This window comes from Myripristis murdjan, chromosome 7 (assembly GCF_902150065.1).
Source record: "Myripristis murdjan chromosome 7, fMyrMur1.1, whole genome shotgun sequence".
NCBI classification, from domain to species: domain Eukaryota; kingdom Metazoa; phylum Chordata; class Actinopteri; order Holocentriformes; family Holocentridae; genus Myripristis; species Myripristis murdjan.
Genome location: NC_043986.1, coordinates 24,659,438 through 24,686,799, shown reverse-complemented (window position 1 = coordinate 24,686,799; position 27,362 = coordinate 24,659,438). Strand labels below are relative to the sequence as shown.

The window sequence follows — 27,362 nt, the reverse complement described above, 5'->3', positions numbered from 1 at the left end:
TAAGAAACAAAATGAACTTTATTTTCCCCCACAGGCCTACAAAAACAAATTTGACATTTTGCATTTACAAAACTTGTCGGACGCCCTGTAAGTGCAGCAACACTGTAAATGTCTTTTCAGCCCCGTAAGAAATGTGTAACAGCTGAAGCTGGGTTGTAGCCCAACAATAGACAGACCAGAACTTGCCATTTGTGCCAACCCAGACAAACATTATTCACTGGCATAATGTGGATATAATACAAACAAGGCAGGATTGAGTGATGGCTTCATGAGCTGAAGTCATAAGAAAACCTCATCCCATCGACCTTGCCTTGAACCTTTTACTTGAATGTCAAATGTAAGCAGAAAGGGTGAAGTGTCTTGGCAGCGGACAATTTTGTCAAACAATCCAACCGTCAGAAAACAACTTCTTGTCCAAATCAGGTTATGGAAGTGTATTTTAGTCATCTGGAGGAAAGGAGTCAGCCCAGTTTTGAATTAATCACAGCTTTTGTCATGATTCTGAGCAAAGTCTTGATATGTCATTTTAAAAATGGAGAAAAAAAACTCCCTTTTTCCAACAGACGAATGGAATAAACTTGTACTGCATTGAATGGTTGTATGACGGTACCACTGTTTTGTGAAGTTTAACTGTTGAACGAACAGTGCTTGTAATGAAACTTAAAAAACGACCATGCCCACCGGTTGCATTGGTCTTCAGATAGGTTAGAGTCTTGACACTGACAAGGAAAGCAAAAAGAGTGAACAAAAGTTATTTCTCATTTAATATTTGACACATCATGTATTCATTGTCGGCTTTGGAATGTCTCCTTCCAGGAACAGACGCCGCACAGGAGCCTTGACTGAAACTTATGATACAAGTGTCTGTGTGATAGAAAGCACAGAAACTCAAAAGTATACTTCACGCCGTTGTCAAAAACGTTCTCAGCAGGGTGTTGGACATGGTTGAGAACAGCTGAGGTTATCCAAAGGAAGTCCACTGACAGGAAGGAGCCGGCAATCTCCAGCAGAGTCTGTTTTACTAGCTCCTTTGTCAGACTGAACCGTTTTATAAAAATATTCCTCCCTCTCGACCTCAGAGCTGTACATTCAAAGGCTCATCCTGGCTTGGCGTAGCCAGTCAACGAGGAGGGCAAAAGACAGAAGTGAAATCAGATGTGTACAAAATGTCACTGTGTTGTCCCTGATTGACCGGGCCTTATCAATCCCTTGAAGACACGCAGCTTTCCAGCCCCAGAGAGATCAAAACTGTAGTCTGTGGTGACGTAGGGCATCTCTCCCTCAAAGCCGGACTGAAATGGAGACAAAAGAATAGTATGTACTGCAGGAGGAGGGTAGGGACAAGTTTGTGTATAGTTATTCATGTGCTAATCAAGTTTAATGTGGAAAAAACGATAATTTAGCTTTCTGACATAATAGGAAGATGACAGGTAGAACCTTCTCCTCTCTGTTTAGAGTATTATGTATGACCTGAAATACCTGTGACCTTACCTGTGTGGCGAGGATGCAGGCTGGTAGTGAAATGGCTCCCAGAAGGAGACAGTTGACATTACGGAGTATGGAGGGAGCTACAGGAGTCAGCAGGAAGTACAGACCGCGCACCATGTCAATACCTCGAAGCACACCTGGAAAAACGCACCACCACACAATTAGGGGTGGAAAAATATGTTTTTCTGAGGCCAAGTGTGATATTTGGTATAGTCCCACCTGTAAATCCTGAAACCAATCATTTTTGTAAGAATTGCAATACAAATGTAAGTGCAAAACAGGCTCAGCTTTTTAGTCAGGCCGGTCTTACGCAACATTACATGTTGCGTAAACCAAGAACCTGCTAGTTTTATTCTGTTGCTGATTTCACAGTTTTATAAATGACACACTCCTTGAAAGAGGTCCCAAAAATACAAACTAGCCGTACAAAGCTGGTGGTGGGCGGCCAATATCAATAGTCTGCCAATATATGTCTGATCCTAGACGCAATTACACATACTGAATCTTCACATTCCATACAACTTTAATTAATCCACCAAGAGCAACTGCTTGAAGGATCCAGCCACATTAATTTGATGATTCATGTGGTCGGAGGACACCTACCAAAGCCCACACATGGGCAGATGGGTGCTTGTGAGAGCAGGACTGGGCCTCCTCGGCTCATTACTTTTTCCCCCAGGCAGCACAGACCCACCAGACTGGCATTGACAGCATAAAGCATGTGACTGGGTGCCACCTCGCAGTGGGTCACACCTACAGCCACTGCTGAATGTGGAACCTATGAGGACAGTTACGAAAAAAAAAAAAAAAAAAAGGAAAAATAAATAAATCAAAATCCACATTTAAATTTGTCATCAAGATGCAGCTTCCTCTTTGTACCAGTTTGTCACTCAACCTAAAATTTCCATCGCAGAGGACAAAAGAAATTCTTAAAAAGCCTAATGAGACTACAGGTCTACACATATTTATAATAGGACACTGAAATACTGTATCCTTGCTTACAGCTCTCAGTTCAGTCCTATAGTGCCCCCCTTAGGCAGATTGGTGTAATGTAGTGTTTTTGAATCTTTGGGGCAAGATGCATTCACCTAAGTATTACCAACATGTGGCCGTTATTCTATGAGATGATTCATGATGGAAATACCGGGACTCATCTCATGCACTGACTGCTGACAGCTTGCTCATGTACCTGGTACGGGGTGAGGCAGTGCAGAGGCCTGACAGGGCCCGGGTCAGGAGACTGCAGCTGGCTGAGGTATGCCAGCAGGGACAGCTCTCTGTGCTCATTAGTGCGCTGGTGCTTCCTGTCAAATGCAAGACAGACACACACACGCACACACACCAACTTTAACTAAAGCAATCTCCTTTAAGTGCAGCGTAAATAAGTTAAATGACAAGAATTTCTTGACAAAGTTGAAGTATACGACATTTGTATGACTGACAGCTGAACAATGTAATTACAATGAGGAGAAAAATCTATTACAACTGTAATTATATCTGCTCATATATCACTACATAAATCTTCATATAAATTCATGCTTTCTGCAATAATGATTATGGAGTAACTAGTGGTTCTGTGTAACCAACATCAACTACAGACCTTCATTTACAAGATAACTTTTTTCAAGACTGAATTATTTGTCGGTCTTTCTACTGTCCTAAGATGAAGGAAGGTCGAGGATTTGGTGGTTTTCAATAATAACAGCTTTCAAGTGTTCATGCCAACAGAGGCTGGTGGAGGCATACGTACGATGTTCCTTGGCGTGCTACTCCCTGAAAATCTGATTGTACGATAAGGTGGACGTAGCTCCTGGGGGGGCTGTGGCTCTCTGTAAACTCGTCCAGAGCGGTCTGGGCAGGTGGGTGCGTCTGGCACCCATGTGCTGTCCTGAGGAACTCCGGAGTGAGGGCGGGACACTGGGTCGACCCACCGTGACCGAGCTGCACTACATGTGAGACTGGGAAGATGCGGATCATGTCCACCAGGAGCTGGAATCCAAAACCTGCGGGCAGCCAAGACGGGGACATGCTTGGTAACTGTTTAGTCATTCTACATGAAGTTACCCATTTGTTTGGCTGCTGTCACAGAAGGAGCCAGTGCTGACCTTTGATCCAGCCCATGGTGTTGATGATGACGGGCGTCTCTCTGCTCTGGGAGCGTCGATGCCATAAGGCCTTAAGGGACTCCAGGTAGCGGTCCAAATCTGACTCGCATGACGACTGACCGTAGTAGATCATGTGCTCCGGAGTGCTCTGGTGTGTGAAAGGAGGGCCTGAAAAATAACTCAGCATAAGTCTCCTAATTCCCTCCCAAACAAACAGCACAGGAATAAAAGCTAAGCAATGATAATAATAATAATAATAATAATAATAATAATAACTGTCACAATAATAACAATAATAATGACAATTACCAAGTCTGACACCATCCAAATCAAGGCTGTACATTAACATTATTAAAGTTTTCAAGATTTTTTTTTTTAGCATTTTAGGCTGCATTCAAGGTTTCATGGAAGAGAGGAAAGATTAGGAAATGAAAAGGGTGAAGTGACAAAAGCTATAGGCTGGATTTGATTTTGATACATAGCATGTGTCTTAGCTAACCAAGCCACCAGGAGTTCACATACTGTGTTAGTAAACTATATATTAAACAAAACACAATCATACTGATAGTTAAAATAAGAAAAATCAGGAAGGCATGACAAAATACAACAATAAGGACAGATGTCAAATAATGATGTATATTTCTTATACATAAGAAAAGTTCATCTAACGAGAGAAAGAATGTGAAGGAACAGGGGGCGTGCAACATACCCAGAAGTGGTTCTCTGATAGTAGACAAAGATAGACAGCCAGCAGGAGTGACCTCTGTTTGACCCAAGTCAGCTTCCAGGTAATCTATACTAGCAGTGCTGTAAACAGACACACACACACACACAGTTAGGGTAACATGCGACTTGCAACCGTGTTCATACAAAAGCGCTCAGATATATACATTTACTTGAAAATATAAAACAAAAGTTATCATTATCACTATCTAGGAAAACTAAGTTGTTGTAGTAGCAAAACAGTTATTACAATATTACTAGAACATGCAAAAAAATAACAGCAGAATTTACTGCACTATTCACAATATGTACAATAAAAATATGTTAAAATGAAAATTTCAATAAAACAAATGGAAGAAAAAAAACAATAAACAATGTGGAAAAAGCAACTTTGTAGCAAATATACACACATGATCTACAAAATGTGTGGCCTTTTCATAATAAGAAGAGAACTTACTGATTTAGTAAGGTGTTGAGAAGGACGCGGATAAACGTTGATTTACCAACATTTTTAGTCCCACATACAAGGATCACCGCACAACCGTCCATATCACCTGTGGAGAGATCATGTTTTTCCAATCAGTTGCCATGGCAGGGTCAAATATCAAAACTTTTTATTATTTCGCAAACAGTAAAAACCTGGTGAGGTAAAAGCTGTTCATTACATTTATTTTAAACATATGCTCTGATGTGTGTGTGTACCTCTGCAGGCGTTAACCACTGTATTCAGAGCATCTCTGTAGCTCTTTGACATTGTCAGGCCCTCAATGTTGTTAGCCAGTGGAATCATACCCAAACCATTGAGTGGAGTGTCAAGCACAGCCGACATGAGCTCAGTCTACAAAATCAGGCAAAAGGAAAAGTTTTCCTCAGACATTTTTGTATGTTAAGAACTGGGACGGTTGAATTTGTGACACGGTAAATATCGGCATCAGCTACATGCGGAAAGATCAGCCAACTCACCACTGGAGGGCTGAACAATTCACTGAGATCTGCGAAGCTTGACAGAAACCGTGTCAGAGGCGTCTCCATGGGCTCTAGCAGGATCACAGACGAGTTCAAGCGTATCCTTTTTACCAGTTTCTTACGTGATGCTGGAGAAAATGTGTGTAGAAAAAAAGGTTAAGTATAATAGACTAATCTTAGCACAGTCTTTTCCTGCTAAGCAACCCAAAATGCTCTCCTTTAAGAAAAACACACTGTAGTCCCAGGTAAGTGAAGAGGGGAATTAATTTACAACAAAAACATCATAACCCTATAATATGGTAGACAGCTTCTTGAGTGTTTTTACCTGATGAAAGATATTTGCGAAGGATAGCTGCCGCCTCTGTTCCATCATCTCTGGTGTCATCGGCGCTCCCCAGAGCCACGATGGTCAGGGGACAATGGGAGGCAGGGGAGAAGAGTGGATATGACTGCTGGCCCTCCTCAATAGTGAACCCCATCACCTCCACTCGGCCGTACAGGCAGGTCAGAAAGCACTTTCCACGGAAACACAGGGTCTGGACAAGAATAATGTATCTCACTTGCTCAATCATTAGGGGTGGGGGAAAAAAATCAGTTCACTTAAGTATTGGTGATTCTTTTTTTAATTGATTTTTTTTTTTTTTATTTAATTACTGAATTTATGTAAAACATAGATATTGGTATCACATGAAACTACATGGCCTAAGGAATCCGCTGGTACCAAGCATGTCATGTTAGGTTGTCTGCAAAATATTGCTACAAAGTTAGGCTAAATATACATGAGGAGAAAAGGCATTTTCAAAGGGGTCGCTTGACCTCTGACCTCCAGATGTCTGAATGAAAATGGGTTCTCTGGGCACCCACGGGACTCCCCTTTGCAGACGTGCCCGCCTTCTACTAATCCCATGCAGTTTGGAGATTAAGCCATGCTGGTTTTGCATGCAGTACAAATATGTTATTTTGTCCTGGTGTAAAATGGTGTATTTGTGCAGACTGGTGCCAAAACAGTCTTGGAGTTGCATCAACTAGGTTTGACTGGAAAGCTTGTGGATTCAATGAGCCACATTTGATTCATGTGTGATGATGTTAGCACCCACAGTAGCCATTTCATCATAGTGAGACCATTTTTTGGAAACTTGACATCGATGCATAAACCTCTAAGATAATCACAGCCTCAACATAATTGCAATAAATCATAATATCGAATCACAATACTTGTAGAACTGCAGTACTTAAGAATCACAATACATATTGAATCGGCACCCCAGTATCATGGTAGTACTGAATCAAGAGATGAGCAAACCATACCCAGCCCTACTAAACTGCCCTGATTAAACTCATTATTAACCTGTGATGTCTTGACACCATGTGGACAGACGGAGTCCTACCTGATCCTTCTGCATGACCAGTACTGCGTGTTTCTGGCGGTCATCTCTCTCTGCACAGTAATGCAGAGCCTCTCCCTCCAGTCTACCTGGTGTGCCAATGTCCATGTCATCTGGGGACTCCACGCCGTTCCTGTATGTGGACTGTGCCAGGGCTTTCCAGTCCTGGGAGTCCTGGGACTCATCTGACTCATCCACTGTTAACATTGAACTCCCATTAGTTTGTGTTTGTGTGTGAGATTTCTTGACTCCAGGCGGAGAGGTGCTTTTCTTAGAGCCAGGGACAGTCTTGGCCTTCTTCTTCAGCCTCTTGACGTTGGGCTTCTTCTTCCTCACCGCTGCTTGGTGCTCCTGTATCACCCTCGCCATGACAGGACTGGAGTTGAGATCAGACGAGTTGATGGGAGGCCTGTGTCGCTTGCCCCTCACGTCCTTCCACTTCTGAGACTTCACATTGCCTTTGACTTGTGCGGGTTTGTTTACCTTCATGGTGCTACAAGACACACGCTTGTTCCTGTGTGCTGCTGATGTGAGGGGAAGGCGTAGCCTGTAAACAAAAGGGTATACGATACATGTCTTAGATATAAAGTTTCACGACCTGGCTCTGTGATCAAAAACAGTAGCAGAGCATCATTATCTTAACATTATCCAGCAGCGTTTCCTTGCAAACCTGCAGTCTGGGGCTAAATGAGATTGCAACCACACCGTAGCAACCGATAGCTAGCCATACTAACACACACTGTAAAGCATTCATTATGGTAACTTGAGATGACTAAATGCAGCACTAGCTGACGATATCAGGCTTCAATTTCAGCGATGAAGCATTTAAAGTGCACCGATACTGCTGAACTAGGCGTAGCGTTACCAAAGCTACACAAGCTAACTTCAAACAGTCGGTTGCTAACGTTGTTGTATTCAGCCGAGAGACAGGAAACTTACCCCCGAGCTGGGAAAACAACAATTAGAGGAATCACCCCTTGCCTTAGTATTGTGTTGATAGTCTGTATATCGTGGAAAGTGATATCAAGGAGCTAGCAAACCAGCCGCTGACACGTTTTTTGCAGCCGGCTCTGCTAACACGCTAGCTAGCTAACCGTGGCTAACATGTGTGAGCCAAAAACAGACGCCGAGTTCCGTCCGGGTGGTCGACTATGTCTTACACGGGGTGTAATGAGCGACAACAGCCTTACTATCGGATACCATTTTGTTGTTTTAGCCAGCGCACATTCACGTCAGTTTAGTAGCAACAAAAACGAACAAAATTTTTTGGTTTGAAATAATATTGTGCTTTGTGACAAAATTATCGTTTTTACCAGGCTTCTGGTTGGATGATAATGGACAATTGGCATTTTTCGCAGAGTTCGCTCGCCTGCACAGCGTCACATCCTTTTCCTTTCGCAGTTTCAGGGGCCTGCTCGAAACAAGGTGTACGAAGCTAAGCTCAGCTACTTTTCATTCCCTTTACAAACCAGCTGAAGCGAATGTAACATCCCAACAAATGACGGGAAATAGCCAAGTTCCGCCGACGCTGCAAGTTGGTCTGAAAATGCCTCTGTCGGGTGCGTAAAATGCTAAGGGAGCGTCTTTCAAAATATGTGTTTTGAATAAACGTCGAGATGTGTACGCTGCTGGGGGGTGCAATAATTTCAAGAAACCAGTCTCAGCGGTCTATATAGAAGTCTGTTGGAAAATACTATTAATAATAAAATACTGGTTCTGTTTTCCAAATTCAGACCTTGAAAAAAACTGCTTTAAAAATGCATAAAGTAGGCCCTATCAGTATTATCTGGGGTGTACTTGAATTAGCTTTCCATTTACATTGCCATAGAAGTAATAACTTGTTAATTAACATAAGTGGTCCAAAATGTACTGAGCATCAGTTTTAACCACATATGATATAACTTGTTGTGTTGTACCAATTACATGCAACCCTATAAGGAAAATCTAATAGTTGTGTTTGAAAGTCAGTGTAATGTCATTTGATATGACTGTCGTGAAGTACAACAGATGATTTTTTTTCTTCACCAGTAATGGTCATTAATTTTTAACTCTAACTGGAATTTGCAGATCTGTTGGGTGAAATCATTTCCTGGAGTCTCATGTGGCAGCAGTCTGCACTGAAGTGATGCCTGCCCAGGAGAGCAGCCATGCACAGCATGTGCTGTCCTCCCTCAACCAGCAGAGGGCACTAGGGCAGTTTTGTGATGCTATGCTGAATGTGGGTGATGGGGTGGTCTACCTGGCCCATCGCAACATCCTCGCCTGTTTCAGTGAACTGTTCCAAGACAGCAACATGCCCGCCATACCCTGCATGGAGGTTTGCCTTCAGGAGTGCCCTTACGATGGCCTGGAGCTGCTCCTGAACTTCGTCTACACCGGAGAGCTGAAGCTGGATGCTGTCAACCTGGAGAAGGTGCAGCGTGCTGCGTCCAGCCTGTGTGTCCCAGAGGCACTTGCACTCTGTCAGCGATTCATGGAAAGCTCCAGGGAAGAGGCTGTGCCTGTGAAACGCAAACGAGGGAGACCTAAAAAGTCCACATCAGATGCCTCCTCTGATTGTTCAGTGAAGGAGGAGGCATCAGTCGCAGTCACAAAAGATGAGCCCAGCTTTGATATTGCCACAGCCGTCGCCACCACTGCTGTTACCACTACCACACGGTCTGGTCGCAGAGTTAAGGGCCCCAGGCGGCTGGTTGGTGAGAGCCCCACTACCGATGTTACACTGACCGAAAAAGACAGCAAGAAGACCCAGCTCGCTCCTGTGGAGGAAGAAGGTTGTGATGCTGTTGTAGAGAGTCAGAGCCCCCTGCAACCTACTGAGGAAATAGAGGTAGAATACATTATACCTATAAATGGAGAAAATAAGAAACCTTTGTTTATATTATTACAGTGTAAAAGACTTGGCATTTGCCACAAATTGTAAGAAGATGATGATTATTAGGATGAATTGGGGGACATAGATATGCTGATGACATTTGTGTGCTGTTTTCAGATGACCGAGCTGCAGATTGATATAAACGACAACGGTGTCCGCCACGTAAATGACAATGAAGAAGAGGACGATGGGGATTTTGAGGGGCTCAACGAAGACTCAGATGAGGAGTATGTACCTGTTGCCCAGGCCAGCTCCACCGCCCCGTCTTCCTCCACAACACAGAGACGCAAAGCTCAGGGTAAAGCAGGCAAAAAGGAGAACGGTGAGGCTGCGGAAGACGACTCCAAGAAGGGCTCTGTCCAGTGTCCCACTTGCGGCAAAGCTTTCCGCAGCAAATACTATCTCAAAGTCCACAACAGGTATGGCTCAGATGCTTTCAGACTAGTTTCAACTTTTTTTATTTTATTTTATTTTTTTTTTCTTTAAATTGTTGTGGAAAGAATGGTCTCTGCAGGTCCTTAAAAGTCTTACAATGTCTTAAAATTCAAACTTAGAAATATTAAGCCTTAAAAGTCATTAAATAGTCTTATATTTGAGTTTATGAGGTCTTAATTTCAACAAACCTTTAATGTAAATTAATTTTTCCAGCTGTTTTTTGTTAAGGATGAGTCAAACTGTCCTGCACCAGAGTTATCAACATTTTTGATGTTGTAAAACTCAGCCTACTGAGCCTAGTCCTGCCTTTATACAAACCGGCTCACTTCATTCTTACCTGTAGGGAGACATCCACCATACCTCTTGTACTCACCTGTCTCAAGTTCAATGGGGAAAAAAAAGTCCTGGTTATAATTATTACAGCTGTAGTTTCTCTCTAACCTAAAGGAAACGGCTAAAACAACAGTTTATACAATCATTTAGTTAATAACCAACAACATTCATACCTAAAAGTAACCTCTTACTTGGACCAAATATGAACTACTTACCTTTACATGTACATCCAATGCTAATGTGAATCAGAAAACAGATCTTCAAAAAGTGTTCAACTTCATTGAAATGATCATTAAAAGGTTTTAAAAGGCATTAAATGTAAGTCTTTGACACCTACAGACACTCTGCTCTGTTTCTCCTCATTTTGCTTGTAGGCGACACACAGGGGAGAAGCCATTTGTGTGCCTTAAGTGTGGAAAGAGATACTTCAGGAAAGAGAATCTCTTGGACCACGAGTCCAGAAACTGTGCAAGAGTGCAGGTGAGTTAGGAAAGAGTCAGCCTATTATTTTTTTAACACTGTTGGCACATTAGTTAAATTAAATTAGCAGTAAATTAATTGTTGTGTCTTTATATCAGTTAGGATGCTGTCATGTTGTAATGGATCTGTGCTCTGTTACTGTTGTAGACGTACTCTTGCCCAACATGCTCCTCAACATTTAAGAGAAAACAAGAGCTACGCTTGCATGTTATCTCCCACACAGGGGACATGCCCAACAAGGTACACCTTACACCCCATAAACAGAAAACACAACCAGAAAGAGCTCATACCTTCAGCAGCACAAAGTAATTTTCAAGATATGGCCGGTTCCACATGTTGTATATTCACCAAAAGTTAATCATGCACCCTCCCTTGGCCACTCAGTGTGAAATGTGAACTTTTTCCAGTAAATGCATTCATAACTTTTAAAGATACCCTGCTAAAAATAGACTAACAGAGCTGGGTGAAAACAACAGCTCTCTTTGGCAAAAGTAATAAAAATTATATCACATATTTTTTTAAAACCTGAGTTTGTGTTTAGTCTTATTGAGTAAAATCTCCATTGATATTGTCATTTTAATTATTTTTATTTATCTTTTTAGTGTCTGTCATGTCCCGAGCAATTTATGCACAAGAGAGACTTGACAGTTCACATGATTAAGGTCCATGGGTTTCCCAAACCACATGCAGTAAGTCTTTTTTTTTTACTGTAAGTTTTTGTTTTTGACATGCAGAAATAAGGCTTCACCAAATTTTTCTGTGTTTTTGAATACTTTTTAATGTATACTTTCTGAGTACTTTTTAAGTGTGAGTATGAAATTTCAACTCTGTGACCGTAATCTTTTATCTGTAGTGTTCCCAATGCACCAAATCCTTCTTGACTCGGACGGAGCTGCGTGTGCATGAGGCAGCCAAGCATCGCGGTGAGAAGCCGTTTGTGTGCGAGGAGTGTGGCCATCGAGCCTCCAGCCGAAACGGCCTGCAGATGCACATCAAAGCCATCCACAGGTAGGTCATGGAACAAGGACCACCAGAACTTTTTCACACACTTAAATGTGCGTTGACCCTTTGTAGAGTATGTACTTACCCATGCATTAAATGATACGAGTATTTATAAATTGGGAGAATCTGTGTTCATGTATGACTGCATTAGAATGTGGCTCAACTGTTTTTTATGTCTGTCTTTTCTTCTAGAAACGAGCGTCCATTTGTGTGCACCTACTGTGGCCATGCATTCACACAGAAGACCAACCTAAACATGCATCTGCGTGTGCACACTGGCGAGAGGCCCTACCAATGTCACCTGTGCGGCAAAACCTTCAGGACGCAAGGTAACACCCTCCTCCCTTCCACCATCATTGCAGAAAATAGCTATATACATCCTACTGTGAGTTTTGAGCCTACTTTGAAAAGGCCTTTACTAAAGGAGCTACCACAGGTTGACTCAGTCTCTGTCTTTGATACCAGCCAGTCTAGACAAGCACCATCGGACACACACAGGCGAGCGTCCGTTCAGCTGCGAGTTTTGCGAGCAGCGCTTCACAGAGAAAGGGCCCCTCGTCCGCCATATTGCCAGCAAGCACCAGGAGGGCCGTCCCCACTGCTGTCACATCTGTAATAAAACCTTTAAAGGTAAGCCGTGACATGTTGATGGTACAGTTATGGGCCCTGTTCACATTTGGAATGTCGATATGGAATCTACTCAAGGACAGGCTAATATAAATAATATCCCTCAGAATGTGATATTCCTTGTTATAGCTGTGCAAAAACATTATACAGGCACCAAACCTCTGGAAATACAGTTTGTAGGCCAGGGTGTCTGTAACAACGTGATATTATACTCACAGTAATGTTTTGTCGCATATTTTACCTTTTTTTTGCAGCTTCTGCAATTTCAATATTGCACTTGGCCCTGTTGGAATTTCAATAACATTTCAAATTAATTGTTGAGCCTTGATTGTACTGTGAGTTCCTTGCCAATACTCAGCCCTATTCCTTGTGTTTTTATACCCTCACCAGCCATGGAGCAACTCCGCGTCCATCTGCGTCGTCATAAGGGCATGAGGAAGTTTGAGTGTGTAGATTGTGGCTACAAGTTCACTCGACAGGTAAGCTCTGATCAGTAACTAAGTTCACCCCACTTTGCGAACGGCGCTCGCCCAACCCTCACAGCTTTCCATGCGTCTCTTGCAGGCCCACCTGCGACGCCACAGTCTAATCCATAAACGTACTGAGAACTACAACCCCAGGCAGAGGAAGCTGAGGAACGTGATCGTGGAGGAAGGTCAGAGTGAGACCGAAGCAGCTGAAGCGACTGAAACAGCTGAAGCCTCACTTGTCAGCGAGGAGACGGACTACGACCCAAAGGCCCCCGCCGTCCAGGAAGCCCCGAACCCTGTTGTGCCAGGCCTCGATGCCAACAGCATAGTGCGGGTGGTCATCCAATCAGGGGATCCGGTGATGGAGGAAGTGGTGTCCAGCCAGAACGTGGGGCATGGCCAGACTGTGGAGAGCTTCACGGTGTCAGATGTCTTGCAGCAAACACAGATGGTTACCGGGTACGAGTCGACGATGGTTGTGGAAGGAATTGTAGAGGACATATCAGAAAGCAAGACCTGAGGACTCAAATGCCCGGGATTGAGTGTAGCCCATAGCAAATTTATACAGCCAATCCTAAAACAAACTGAAATGCAAGAGAACGTGAAGCGCAGCCTATAGCATTTGGCCTCGGTGATCTGAAGACAACTTGGCTACTGGTACATTTGCAGACATCTGTTGGTTGACAGTAGCAAGTCACTCCCATGCTTTTACTGGTTATTTTTAAGCGAGCTGCATGCCTGTGGGGGTTGCTCATTGTGTAATTATCCTTTTTGGTTTGTCTTATTGCGTCTTCGGTCATCCATGGGCCTTCTGTAACTGTAGTCTGGGAAAATCAGTGTTTTTGTAGCATTTTGTCATTGAAGGGATGAGTTGGATGGACCCAAATCTGCCGAGACTCCAAGAAGGAGTCCTGATGGTGGCTGATAAACAGGGTCAATGTGTGTAATGACTCCTGGTCTCGGATTAATGACCAAGTCTCCTTAACTATCTCATTCAGAATGTCCAAAAAGCAATCATATTTTTTCTATATAAATGGGCCTTCTGAAGATCCTCCTTTGGAGTCAAAAAGCTAAACAGATGTATTTTAAAATTATACTGATAAGGGATTTTATGGAATTGAATTTCTTTCCACGCTGTATGTCACCAACTGTCCAATGTAAATGAGAAATTGTGAATGTCAATAACCTGTTGATGACTCATCAAATGTGAAGCAGCAGAATAAACTCACAGACCTGCCTGCAGCTTTATTTATGGTAACCACACTGTAAAGGACATTTAGCACTATACAAACTCATTACATGAGGGAAATGATAAATTTACAAAATTGTTTAAACAGCACAAACTTGTATGAAAACTAAGAACAAAAATATTGCATTACCATTACTGTAGAAACACTTAAAAATACAATTTCAATTAAAGCCAGACTTTTTTTTTTTTTTTTTTACATAAGAGCAACTTGAGAGATTTTTCGCACTTCCAGTTGTGATTGCAGACCCACCACCACGTACATTTCACTGTTCTTGTTGCAGCTGATGAGTTGCAACAAGAACACCTTGAGCAACAAAAGCATAAATATCCATAAATAAACATAACAGTAAAACATTCATAAAAACAACTTTCAAAGAAAATATTGCTTCATGCACATTAGACTGGTGGTTATGAACTCAGATTTTGACCTGAGCCATGAGTGGTGAAACTTGTTATAGACTGAGACAAGGAGATGGTGTGCATCCAATGACCAACACAATATCTCAACCCAGCACAAGTTACATCACATGCAATCCTTCTCAAATGATATGACATGCAATCCTTCTCAAATCCTGCTATGACAACAGAAGATTCATCAGTGCAGCTTAGAGTGTATACGGTCTCTCTCCTGATAAGTCTCAGCTCCTACTGAACCCGACTAAGCTATTTGGCCAGCTACTATTGGATATCTGGACAGCTTTAGCTTTTGGAATGTAACCTGGTTACTGTTAGATTTCTGACCAATGTGGGCTCTTGATCTTAACAAATAAAGGAACAATTCAAATTTAAAATGACTGTGTATGAAGAACTAAAACTGCTGTTGTACGGATAGCCATACACAAAAACACCAAGCCACTCCATAATTCATCCAGTCAAGAGCCAGACTCATGGAAACAAGTGATTATCAGTATGACACCATAGCAGGCAAGTGGAATACAGCTCAGACAGCTGTAAACATGCTAAGTCGCAAAGTGCCTTCTCTGTCTTAAAGAGCTTCAGCGTGGTGATGAGGTGAATTCACAGTAAACCAATGACAGCCAACGATGGCACTATGGGGGCGGGAATACAGATTGAGCGGGTAAATTGAGATTTCTGAGTCCAATCTCAGTGTGCCGGGTTCACGTCCTGGTTCTGGTTTTGATTGAGATTGTTGTTCAGACTGTGGAGCGCCTGGTGCCGCTGGTGCCGCTGCAAATGGATGGCGTTTGAGTCGGGTATGCTGACGGGTTCAAACGCACTGGAAACCAGAGGCATGAACTGGCGGAATATGCTGACGCTGCCATGCCAGAAGGTGGGCTGCGGTAACCGGCCGGCAAGGGTCCAGGTGCGCGTGGCTGGGTCATAGGCTTCCACCACATCGGACAGCTCAAACGTGTTGTCATAGCCACCAGACACATACAGTTTGCCACCTAGGGCTGCCACGCTGCCTCCAACGTGGACCTGGGAGAGAAGTTAAACCGAGTCAGCAGACAGAAAACAAAGTGGAAACATAAGTAGCTAATGCCTCGATCACTATCATATCAGAAGAGGCGAAAGAATGAGATGTCATCTTGTTGCAAAGTGTTCACATGTCAAACTTTGTTCGGATGGCCATATCAAAGTCATATTTATTCCAAAATTTGAAATCAACCTAAAACTGCTGCAGATATTGCTTGCTTCAATGAGTTTCTAAGTAGAATCTTGAATTTAGTATCTTTAGATCCCAACATTAATGTATTTTCTGCCTCCTTTGCTACCTGTTAACACATTTCTGCATATGAAAGCCTCTCATGTCCTACTTGCAATTACCACACAGAGCTTTTTCTCCACTCGATAACATGTATTCACGATAAATCCAACAGGTTGTGAATACAGTATAGGCAGTGATCTGTGTATGCAATCACCAAGAGAAAACTACTTTTAGTCAATTTTTTTAATAAGAAAGCACACCAACAGTCAGTTGTTTGATGTCAAGTACAAACCTGATTCATTGGACTAATTTTGTCCCAGTCGTTTTTCTGAGGATTATAAACATCGACTTCAGCTGAGTCATCCCTGCAAAAAAAAAAAAAAAAAAAAAGACGCTGAAGTCAAACATCCTGCCAAAACATCAACGTTAACATTCATGTTACCTTAACTGACTGTGGCAAATGAGGTTTCAGTACAGCAAGTTTATCAAAAATCTGAAAGGCCACTTTTTTGACCAGTGGACAAAAGTTCAACACAGAGTACTCTGTGAAGTCAAGTGCATCCAAATAAACCAAAAGTATGAAGCTTTTCATGTCAAAAAATAAGAAAACACAATAATGAGTGAATTTAACTATATTTAATAATCTCATTTAACCACTGTGAGAAACTTCTATTCCAACAAATCCAAAGTGTTTTATGATGTGGACTTAACGGATCCAGTAGCTCTGGCTTGTTTTCTGTTTAAATGCTCTGTCATACAAGTGGTTGAGCTTTGCCAAAAACACATTTGTATAGTTAACAGTTAATTTGTTCACTCATTTAACAAAAACCTTCCTCAATTAGGAAGACATTGTTTTCTCTTTTAATATTTCCATAACTCTGCCATTTTTCTGCTACAAAGTGCACTGACACATGCGTGTGGCAACAACAAAATGCATGCTGATTACGTTGTGTAATCTCATACTGTTATCATTAGCTAGACTGCAGTTCTTACAGCAGCTGAAGGTAGCCATCGTCTTAATATATCCATCGAGGTTATATTAAGAGGATATCGTTGCTCTTGCTAAATTCATGACAGATTACTCCTGAAGGCCATTGGTGTATGGTGTACGTTTTAGGACATCCTCAGGCCACTGCTTCATGTCTCACACATCAGGCAAAACACCCTCGGACAAAACAGCATCAGAACCAGAATATGAGCGATTTTGGTTGCACAATATTTGAGTCTCTGTTCTCCTCACCTGACAAAATAGATGAGTCCATTGAGGGTGACTGTTTTCGGAGCGAAGGACCATGGGGGCAGCTGACCACAGTTGACCAGGGACCAGCGGTTGGTGTCTGTGTCATAGCTCTGCATGGCCATAGTGTCCTCGCCGGTCAGGGAGCCTATGGCATACAGACGCCCGTTGCAGGTGGTGGTGGAACAGTTGTCCATGGCGTGCAGCATGGGCGGCAAGGCTTCCCAGCAGTCCAGGGCGTGGTCGTAGCGCTCTGTGCTGTCTGAGGCCACCACATACAGCTGACCCTTCATCACACAGGAGCTGTGGTACTCTCGGGCCTTCAGCATGGGGGAGACCTCAGTCCATTCATTGACACTGGATTTGTAGCGCCACACGCCATCGTAGAGGCGGGAGCCATCAGAACCACCTGGAAAATGAAGAAATATAGTCTTCACAATGTAGTAACATGGAATACTCCTGTTTGTTGCTGATGGACATCACAGTGAGAGATCAAAGTTTTAAAAGTAATATTAATTATGGGCACCTTATTTCCCTGTGTTCATAAGAAGAGAATACAACTGGAAAACACTGTAACTAGGCCATGTTGCAGGTGCATGCACTAAATCTTCCCAAGTTAAAACTTTGCTGTGTCTGATCCCATAGCAACTGGATCTCATTTTCAACTTTGCTGCCTTCAACAAACTCAGTGTACCTTCTGTTAGTTTCAAGGGCAGGCTGTGCTCAAACTCAAAATAGACCCATGGACACTGTGAAAACATTAACACAAGGACATTGTATGAAAGGTAATATTCACCATCTGCCTGTCAACATGAAGGTACTTTCCCTAACACCAGCTTATCATGTGCGTCTTTTGTGGTTCATTGGGTCAAAGAGGGGATGAAAGAGCACTGCTAATAATTTATGGCCCCTCATCGCTGTCTTGCTAGAATCACAGGCTGCATGTGATAGTCTCTGCAGTTATTGGTGTGAAGGCCTGGGATGCTTCCTCAGGGGAAACAATGTCCCTCTTTGCAGGCCAGGCCAGGCCACTGCTAATGATGAAGATGGTGATGATGATGGCCTCAAGTGGATGAGCCCACCGTCACAGTTCTGGCAGCACACCATGTCCTGCCTCATTTTGCCTTGTTCACACATACAGCAGCCGCTAGCCAAAGAGCCTGCAGTTTATTTATAAGCGCTCTGCCCAACTGCCATTTCATAAGATGAAGAGGCAGGACTGGAAATCTACTGAGGGGAACTTTCAGGTTACAGTAATATACACAAAACTGTAACCATGGCACATCATCTGTTCCTGTGTTATTCTCTAAGTGGACCACCAGATGTAACCAAACTTAAACTTAGAGGAACTTACAGTAAGATTGCAATAGACAAAACAGATTTTAACTTCTGTATTGTGCAGTCCTTAGTAGGGCTTATTTCTTGGAAACTGAAACATGGCTTATGTTGTTTTCAAATTCAGCACTGGTTTTCAAACAATCCTGACATCGATACCTGTCTTCGTTAAACAAAAACACGTTTCATTATACGATGGAGTAAATTATTCCCCATACACTGTTTATACATATATCTGCTCTTCTGAACAGTACAAGACCACACTTCGTTGATGCAAAGTTCAATGAACTAAAAAGTATAAGTTCTTAATGCAAGAAATCAAATTTTGAAACTTTTAAATAGCTCTTGATACCACCCAGTGCCTTCTAATACTTTAAAATCAATATCAATACCAAAAATCAATGCTATTCCAAAATATCTTATGCTACATCTCTATGACCAAAATTTAATAACCCAATATTGCCTCGCGGACATATTGAAATACTTGATATTATCGCAATACTTGAGGGACACATTAATCAAAACTGTCAGGGGGGTAATTAAAATTATCTATACATGTTATCAGTATTACTGTACAACTGTTATATGGGTAACTTGCTACTTACTGATTTTTTAAATCAAAAATGGTAAATAAACATTAAGTCTGAAATTAAAATCAATAGGGGAGAGTGGGGTAATTTGTGCCAAGGGGCAAGTAGTGCCACCCCTGTTATCTAGAAAACCATAGAAGAAGTTGGTCATGTGACCACATATTTTTGAAGAGGCATCCATTTCACTCATCCTGCAAAGAAGGGAGACACATGGCTTGAGAGGTAAGCACATTTAAGTTCAAAAAACATTTTTTTGCCCTCCAAAGTAAAATTTCCATGATCGAGGTTTTTTGATTGCTGTGTTTGAACAATTATAGAAAACTTTGAAAACAGTTCACACAGGTTTTAGTACTTTAGTAAGCTACACCATGAGTCTATACAGTTAGCATGATGTTAGCTCAAAACAGCTGGGGGATGCATTTTTTTCAAAATGGTGGGCTTGGGGTAATTTGTGCCAAAGGGCCTTGGGGTAAGTTGTGCCAGTGGCACAACTTGTGATTATATACTATATATTACTTTCTTGTATTTTATTGTTATTGTACATTCTTTTCTTACCTTTGATCACTAAAACTATTCAGATTCAGATGAAGATGATTTTCAGGTGCTCATTTTGGATTTTTTATTTTGTTCTGGATATGTGTTCATGTGGCGCGAGGCCTTGTTATAGAAAAGTGGCCTGTGATCTTGTTAAAATAATAAATAGATGTTAAATAAATAATTTTGTGTTGAATTTATTTTGCTTTTATATAGCATTATCATTTGGGAGATTAAAATGATCTGTTTTACTTCAATTATCAATGGCACAATTTACCCCAGTGTATTCTCTCTAATGGCACAATTTACCCCGCACCGGGGGCAAGTTGTGCCACAAAACCACTTTTTTTTTCGAAAGCTATATTTCTCAAACAGTTTATATAAGATCCAAAGTGATTGTTCCCAGGGATGCACAACATCCTAAACTATATTTGCATATTTTAGTTGGAGGCATAACTGTAATCCCCTCGCTTTAAAGGCACTTTAAGTAAAAATTGGCACTACTTACCCCACTCTCCCCTATTGTTGAAAATATCAACAATAACTGCAAATATCGCCATATTCAATATTATTGGATATCGACCCAGGATTAATCTGTATTCTTCTGATGCCCTCTTCTGTAAAAATGTCTGAATGCCTACAATCAACTTACCTGTGACATACATATCATTTCCCAGGGCAGCTATACTGTAGCCGCCTCCAAGGTGGTCAGGGAACTCGGCCAGGTAGCGCCACTGTCCAGTCTGAGGGTTGTAACAGTCCACAGTGACCAGCTCATCACAGTCCTGGTCGCAGCCTCCCACCACCACAAGGATCTCCGCCAGCCCCGTGGACGGCCGTGGCCGCATGCGGTGGCAGGGCCTGTCATGGCGGTCATACTCACAGGACTGGAAGCTGCGGGCCTCACTGACCATACGGAGGCAGGTGGGCGACAGGTACACTAGCGGGTCGCTTTCCACATGGGCCAAGAGGAAGAACCTCCTGACGAAAGGGAGTCGGACCTGCTGGAGGAGCTCAGGCCAGTAGTGCAGTCTCCTCTGGAGGTCGGCCTTCACCCAGCGCACCGCAATCTGATAAGCTGTCTCCTCCCTGTCCACACACAGCTCATCGTCTGACACAAACTCAAGGAGTCGCTTCCATGGCAACCGCTCAAAGTCCGTCCCTTTGGCCAACTCCATTATGTTTTTGAGGACGAAGCGGCGTGCGCTGGCGGCCAGCTCCCGGCAAGCGTAGGCCTCTGCAAAGTCCTGGATCTCCAGGCAGTTGGAGACATCCAGCCGCTGCTCCAGGAAAGCACAGCAGGCCTCTTTGACCGATGGGAACTGGAACAGATCTGCCGTCTTCAGCAGGAGGTCTACGTTATCCTGTGTGACAGTGACCCGTCCCGTGTAGCAGAAGTCCACCAGCAGGCCCAGGAGCTCAGCCGATACCTCATGTAGAACCACGCGGTCCATGGCACTTTCCCTCAGCGTTCCGGCAAACATGGCTCGGAAGTAAGTGCTGGCAGCGGCCAACACGGTGCGGTGGCAGTGGAACTCCCGGCCCTCGGCACACAGAGTGACGTCGAAAAACTTGCGTTCGGCACGAAGCTCGTGGATTCCTCGAAGCAGGTTGAAGGCATGGGCCGTGTCGAAGAAGGGCAGCGTGGATGGCTGCGTCTGCAGGACTGGCTTCTCCATCTCTCCTCCCTCTGGCTGTCTCGATGTCTAGTGGTTGTGTTCAGAATTGTACTCTCATCTAAAACAGAGGCACACCAGAAACATCTGTCATAAATTCCAACCTGACATGTGTTATTTACCACTGCCAAAAACATGAACATACACAGTGTTTTATAAAGGTATAGGAATGTAGTAAAAGACTATCCTGATGATAAACAGACTCAAAGGCATTATTTCACAGTTAACTTGAACAAATCAGAGAACTATCACAGACCAAATATTTAATCAACTGATGTTTATACAGCTCAAATATCAAAAAAACAAAAAAAAGGCAAACACATCAAATCAATTTCAATCAGTTCATTTCACTAGCAAACGACAATCAGCTATCTCAAAAATGATATAACCAAACATGTAAGCAGCGCAACAGACCACTGATTCACATAAACAAAAGACTTCAACATGAAAACAGCCAAATTATTATCCCCCCTACCTGATGAGCCTTATCAGACGTCGTGTAGCACAAGCACAGTGACACAAAGAAACTGAAGTCTACCTTCTAGAAAATACGTCAGTGAAGCACAGCTCTGGCAAGTGTGACCAGCTCCTTTCCCGTGTTTAAGAAGGAGAGCTTGCTTGTGCTCTGGGCTATAAATATACTGGCAGTGTCCATTTCCAGGGAGGGGTAGGGGGTTTGGGGGAGAACACCTAACACACTGTGGGCTGAAGCTGCGGGGAGAGTATCAACCCCCCCTCCGATCTGTCTCTGTGGTCAATCAGCTCTCTGACTAACTGGCCTCTGAGACGAGAGCCAGCTGAGCCCGGGCCTCCTCACCACCTTAAGCACAGCAGCAGACCAAAACACAGAGCTTCCCAGCCGTCATAATATCCACCAATCAAACTGTAAAAGCACTACAGTGGCAAAAGACCTGCTTTGATCACAGAAGGCAAACATAATGAGGAAGACTAGAATGTGTCAGAAACTAACTGTAGCAGGCTGTGTTAATCATTAAAATGACTCATTATTATGATATCTCTTAGGGACATAAATGTCTTATCAACTAAATGTTGCATTTATACCCACTTAGAAATTTACTGTGTATTTAGAAAAGAATTCATCTGGCTAAGAGACAGTAAAATTTTGATTTAATGTGCTATGATAGTACAAACAGAGGAAATATAACACAGTATGTCTCTCTCCCATGTTATTGTACTGTGGCATGACCAGACAGTCTTGTACCCAAAGTGGATTTTTTTCTTTCCAATTTTGCTGCTAATGAAAGAAAACACAGTACTTTATCCAATTTTGACCCGGGAAATGAAAAGGTCTCAATAAGACTACTTAAATATCTGAAATGTATTTACTTTCAACTGGCAATGCATTCCTGTTGCTGATATTTTATTGTATTTTTACCTACATTTTACTGTTTATCACTCCTGATAATGATAGGAATAGGAACAAAGGAAAATACAATACTAAACTAATTACAGCTGGTTGATATGGACATAATTAAATATCACCAAATCTTTGACCAAATACCTCGATATTGATATTGTGACAATACAGTGAGGACTACTGGTGCTTTCATAAGATAACATGATAAACATGAAAGTACTGATAAACAACCATATGTAATAGATATGATGACCGACAAAGTAGAGACAAATAATAGAACAGCTACAACAGTCTAGTAACTCAAAAAATGTAATTGCTTTACTGAAATGTAGCCTTTGCAACCAGGAAAAGACTAAATTTATGCCATATCATGTTACAATATACAAAATCCCAGACGGTATCTAGTCTCATATCACAACATCAATATAGCATCGGTGTTTTGCCCAGCCCTAATCATAATATCATGTCATTACACTCTAGAATTGAACAATTTTGATTAAACATGAGTTATTAGTTACGTAAAACTTATATAAACAGTGGAAAAAAACTCCTATCCAAGAATCCTGTTAAGGTTTAGGGATAATCATTCCTTCTCAAAATAAACAGGTATCTGATTGCAGAGGTGTGTTTGAAGGTTGTAATAAAGTTCACAGTCGAAACAACAACACTGGGCCCAAGAGCCTACCACACATTCCACATGGGGGTTCAACAATGCAGCGGCCCACATAGCTCTGAGAGGGATCAGGCTGCTCTCCTGAAGGGCACACTGGGCCTCAGGAGCTCACCCTGCACCACACACACCTTCCGAACTTCTGTGTATTTACTTTGACTTCCACTTACACATAAATAACGAGTTACCATCCCTTTGTGCTTTTTTTGTTCCCCTTTCTCCCTGTTAATGGGCACTGTGCAATATGAGAATATGTCTTCCAAAAGTGAAGTGGGCCTATAACTCTCCTACAGAGGGTAGGTAAATATCCCACAAACAACTACAGGTATTGAGCAACTTGAAATCACTGTGTTTACCAAGCCAGCCCTTAGAATAGCTGACAGAAATGTATACTCTCGGAGGAAGGGGAGAGAGAGAGGGAAGCAGAGAGAAGTGGGGAGGGGTACAAACTGATCGGTATGTGTAGACGGGGTGAAGAACACAGAGGGAGCAGTGTGACCACCAGCATGTGACGACAACCTGCCAGCTACCCCGCCCACCTGGACAGCCTTGCAGGAATGGTGAAACGAACCACATGCCACCAGCCCCCAACACACACACACACACACACATGCACACACTTCCTTCATCACGAACCGTAACAGTAGTAGCTTATCTTGCCCGGGAACTGAACTCATGACCTACAGTTTTAGAAAATGATCTATCAAGAGAAACACCCTCAGAGAGGTGCAACACTCTTAGTCAGAGGTCTTAGTAAAGTTCCAGAAAAAACTCAGAAGATGCTTCATGGAAAATCAAATCTCACACTATCTTTGACAAAATACCTGGATATAAAGATTGTGAAGATATTGGAAGGATGTCTATGATGTTTCCTAAGATACAAAAGTATTGGGCCACCTAAACATTAGAGCTACAGGAGCTTTTACAACATCCCATTCTAAATCCATAGGCATTAATAAGGAGTTTGTCCCCCACAGCAGGTATAACAGCTTCCACTCCTCTGGGAAGGCTTTCTACAAGACTTTGGAGTGTCAATGGGATTTTTTGCCCATTCATCCTTGAGAGCATTTGTGAGGTCAGACACTGATGTTGGATGAGAGGGCCGGGCTCGCAGTCTCTGTTCTAGTTCATCCCAAAGGTGTTGGATGGGGTTGAGGTCAGCCATGCCTTTATGGAGCTTGCTTTGTGCACTGGGGCACAGTCATGCTGGAACAGGGCCTTCCCCAAACTGTTCCCACAAAGTTGGAGGCACAGAATTGTCCAAAATGTTTTGGTAAGCTGAAGCATTAAGATGTCCCTTCCCTAGGATTAAGGGGCCGAGGCCGACCCCAGAAAAACAAGCCCATAGCATTATCCCTCCTCCACCAAACTTTACAGTCGGCACAATGCAGTCAGGCAGGGAAAAACCCAGACTCATCCATCACACTGCCAGATAGAGAAGCGTGATTGGTCGCTCCACAGACCATGTTTCCACCACTCCAGAGTCAAGTGGTGGCGTGCTTTACACCACTCCATCTGACGTTTGGCATTGTGCTTGGTGATGTGAGGCTTGCACGCAGCTGCTCGGCCATAGAAACCCATGCCATGATGGTCCCAGCGTACATTTTTTGTGCTGATGTTAATGCCAGAGGAGGTTTGGAGCTCTGCAGTTACTGAGTCAGCAGAGCATTGGCCACTTTTATGCACTTTGAGCCTTAGCACTCAGTGACCCCGCTCTGTAACTTTTTGTGGTCTGCCACCTGGTGGCTGAGTTGCTATGGTTCCTAAACACTTCCACTTTGCAATAATGCCACTTACAGCTGATGGTGGAATACCAAGGATGGAAGAAATTTCACAAACTGACTTGTTGCAGCGGTGGCATCCTATTACATTACTATTACTGTACCACACTGGAATTCAGTGAGCTCTGTAGAACGAGCCATTCTTTCACAAATGTTTGTAAAGGCAGACTGCATGGCTGGGTGCTTGATTTTCTACACCTGTGGCAATGGGACTGAATGAAACACATGAATTCAATGATTAAGGGGTGTGTCCCAATAATTTTGTCCATATAGTGTATCTAATCTCATATCGTTATATTGATATAATGCTGATACATTGCTCATCCCTAGCTGGATGTGCAACTAGGTCTGATTTCCATGTTAGAGCATTTGTTCACAACATAAAAATCAAAAGACACTTATGACACCAATTCATGGACAAATGAGAAAATACAACAAAACCATACAAAAATAAAAACTTCACCATTTAATATGCATCCCGCATCATTCTGATCTTGTAAGAGAGGCCTCAATTTTTTTCATTGCAAGACTTACAGTAACTGTGCCACAACCTCATAAAACTATGCTGCTTTTAGGAGTCCAAGCTTTCAGTGAGAGCATGTTTATCTGGGAGCTGTTCTGTGCATGTGAATGGAGTAAATCAAAAACAGACTGCACTTGTGTGCTCACAAAATGTTCTCTTGGTTACAAAACAAGTAGTGTTGCCCCTTGCTGGTATGAGCTTGTAATTACCACCAGTAAAAAGTAACACACAGGGTTTGCATTGCTCTGTATTGTTGTTATTTCATCATCAACAGCAAAAGAATAGCTCTACTATAAATGCAGAAATACCTTGTTGAAATGTGTTTATTACAATACACAGGCTGAGTTAGGGTTGGGTTGGGGGGGAAACAAGGCAAGCTGGATAACTGGGCTCTTTCTGTGCAACAACTATTACAAATGACTCCGATCAAGAACATGGTGATGCTCTCTGAAATATGACGGCCCTCAGATTCTATCAGTCCACGACAACACAGCTGTGTTTTACAGTTTCTCCTGCTCAGGCTGCATACTGAGGTCGTGGCAACCATCAGAGTGAAGCGATCTAAAACCCCTGGTCCTCCACAGCTGAGCCTGGCTTGGCCATAAAAAGGCAACCCCAGGCAGCCACGCTCACCACATTCCAACTGAGGAGGGCCAGCGAGGCTCCCACAATGCAGCAGCAACACCACTCACATGTGAAAATGGGAGTTTCATTTCACCTCCTTGCTATGCAGATACCACAAAACTGAGGAGTCCATAATAAACACATATGCAACATACAAATTATAGCAAATAACTATCAGAGGCGGCAAGGTCCCAGATTCAAACGCGCATCCTGCGTAAGTGTCCTTGAGCAAAGCACTGCAGCCCTACCAGCCTGGAAGTGGGCGAGCAAATACTTCAGCATGATATATTTTTTTTTATTCTAAAAGGCTGCTTCATACTGGTGAGGGAGGGCAGGATGACTGTTGGTGTCACCCAGCAGGCTTGCTCAGTGTGTTATGACTCAGGCTTTCCTACCAGAGATGGCTTCAAATGCTCAGTACTTTGTCCTTTCACCAAACCCTGAATTCCTATCATTCCTGTTCCTGCAACAAAAGTCAGACCAAACATATCAACCAGGCAGTGCTGCTAGACTACCCCACATTATTGAGCACAGTGAACCTTAAGCTCTGAATAGTCTGGGAAAATGTCTTATCCTAAACGTTATGCCCATGAGGATATTCAATTCTCCAAGACCAAATAGGAAGATCACATGTGGGCCAAAGGCCATATGCAAAGGAGCACAGTTTGACTAAAAGCTATGTGGCATAGTCGTTATAATAATGTAATAAAATGATGCTAAAAGAACTGGGCTATATCCTGAGTACACTTCATCTCCCTGTACTTAAAAACACTCCCTGTAATAAGGGAGTAATTAGTATGTAGGTACAATTTCAAAATGCCCGCTGCAACAGAGTTGTGTAATTGCTCCTACACAAAACATGTTTACAAACAGGTGACAGCCCACGTACGGCACTGAATTAGAGGGCATTCACACACATTATTGAACACAATTATCTTCAGAAAGTGCCATATTCATATTTTTCTATCGCTGTGACCAGGGAGGCTGTTAGTGTCTATCTGTCTGCCCTGTTTCAGAAAAACCGACGACCTTTCACGGAGAAAAACGCACCGCCGACTCTAATTTGTGTACTTACCAACACACACGAACTTGGTGTCACGTTAAGATGACAGTTTTGTGGAGTATACCGCAAACACATTTAGCACGTCAAGATGAAATTAAAGTTTGATGCCGCGGACCTCTCCTGTCTCCTCTGCGCCATGTTTCC

General features: G+C 42.8%; 3 protein-coding genes across 4 annotated transcripts; 1 reads left to right on the top strand and 2 right to left on the bottom strand.

The window, feature by feature from the left end:
• Positions 1-8,118, bottom strand: nol9 (nucleolar protein 9). Of its 2 annotated transcripts, none has more exons than XM_030055256.1 (13): positions 7,981-8,118; positions 6,671-7,214; positions 5,608-5,818; positions 5,280-5,410; positions 5,019-5,154; positions 4,774-4,870; positions 4,303-4,400; positions 3,594-3,761; positions 3,239-3,491; positions 2,678-2,792; positions 2,092-2,266; positions 1,492-1,625; positions 1-1,292 (listed from the first exon to the last, which is right to left on the bottom strand). In XM_030055256.1, the coding sequence occupies exons 2-13, from the start codon at positions 7,154-7,156 to the stop codon at positions 1,170-1,172; spliced, it is 2,127 nt and encodes a 708-aa protein (XP_029911116.1). In that variant the 5' UTR covers positions 7,157-7,214; positions 7,981-8,118; the 3' UTR covers positions 1-1,169. The 2 variants fall into 2 exon arrangements, with proteins under 2 accessions (XP_029911116.1, XP_029911115.1); XM_030055255.1 differs by lacking the exon at positions 7,981-8,118 and adding an exon at positions 7,607-7,836.
• On the top strand, positions 8,088-14,249 carry zbtb48 (zinc finger and BTB domain containing 48). The gene is made up of 11 exons (XM_030055254.1): positions 8,088-8,226; positions 8,735-9,497; positions 9,660-9,961; positions 10,685-10,790; positions 10,938-11,030; positions 11,393-11,479; positions 11,644-11,798; positions 11,985-12,121; positions 12,258-12,422; positions 12,810-12,898; positions 12,984-14,249. The coding sequence occupies exons 2-11, from the start codon at positions 8,793-8,795 to the stop codon at positions 13,407-13,409; spliced, it is 2,265 nt and encodes a 754-aa protein (XP_029911114.1). The 5' UTR covers positions 8,088-8,226; positions 8,735-8,792; the 3' UTR covers positions 13,410-14,249.
• Positions 14,110-27,362, bottom strand: klhl21 (kelch-like family member 21). The gene is made up of 5 exons (XM_030055257.1): positions 27,231-27,362; positions 20,156-21,240; positions 17,048-17,453; positions 16,100-16,172; positions 14,110-15,578 (listed from the first exon to the last, which is right to left on the bottom strand). Exons 2-5 carry the CDS (start codon positions 21,180-21,182, stop codon positions 15,243-15,245), a joined length of 1,842 nt encoding a protein of 613 aa, XP_029911117.1. The 5' UTR covers positions 21,183-21,240; positions 27,231-27,362; the 3' UTR covers positions 14,110-15,242.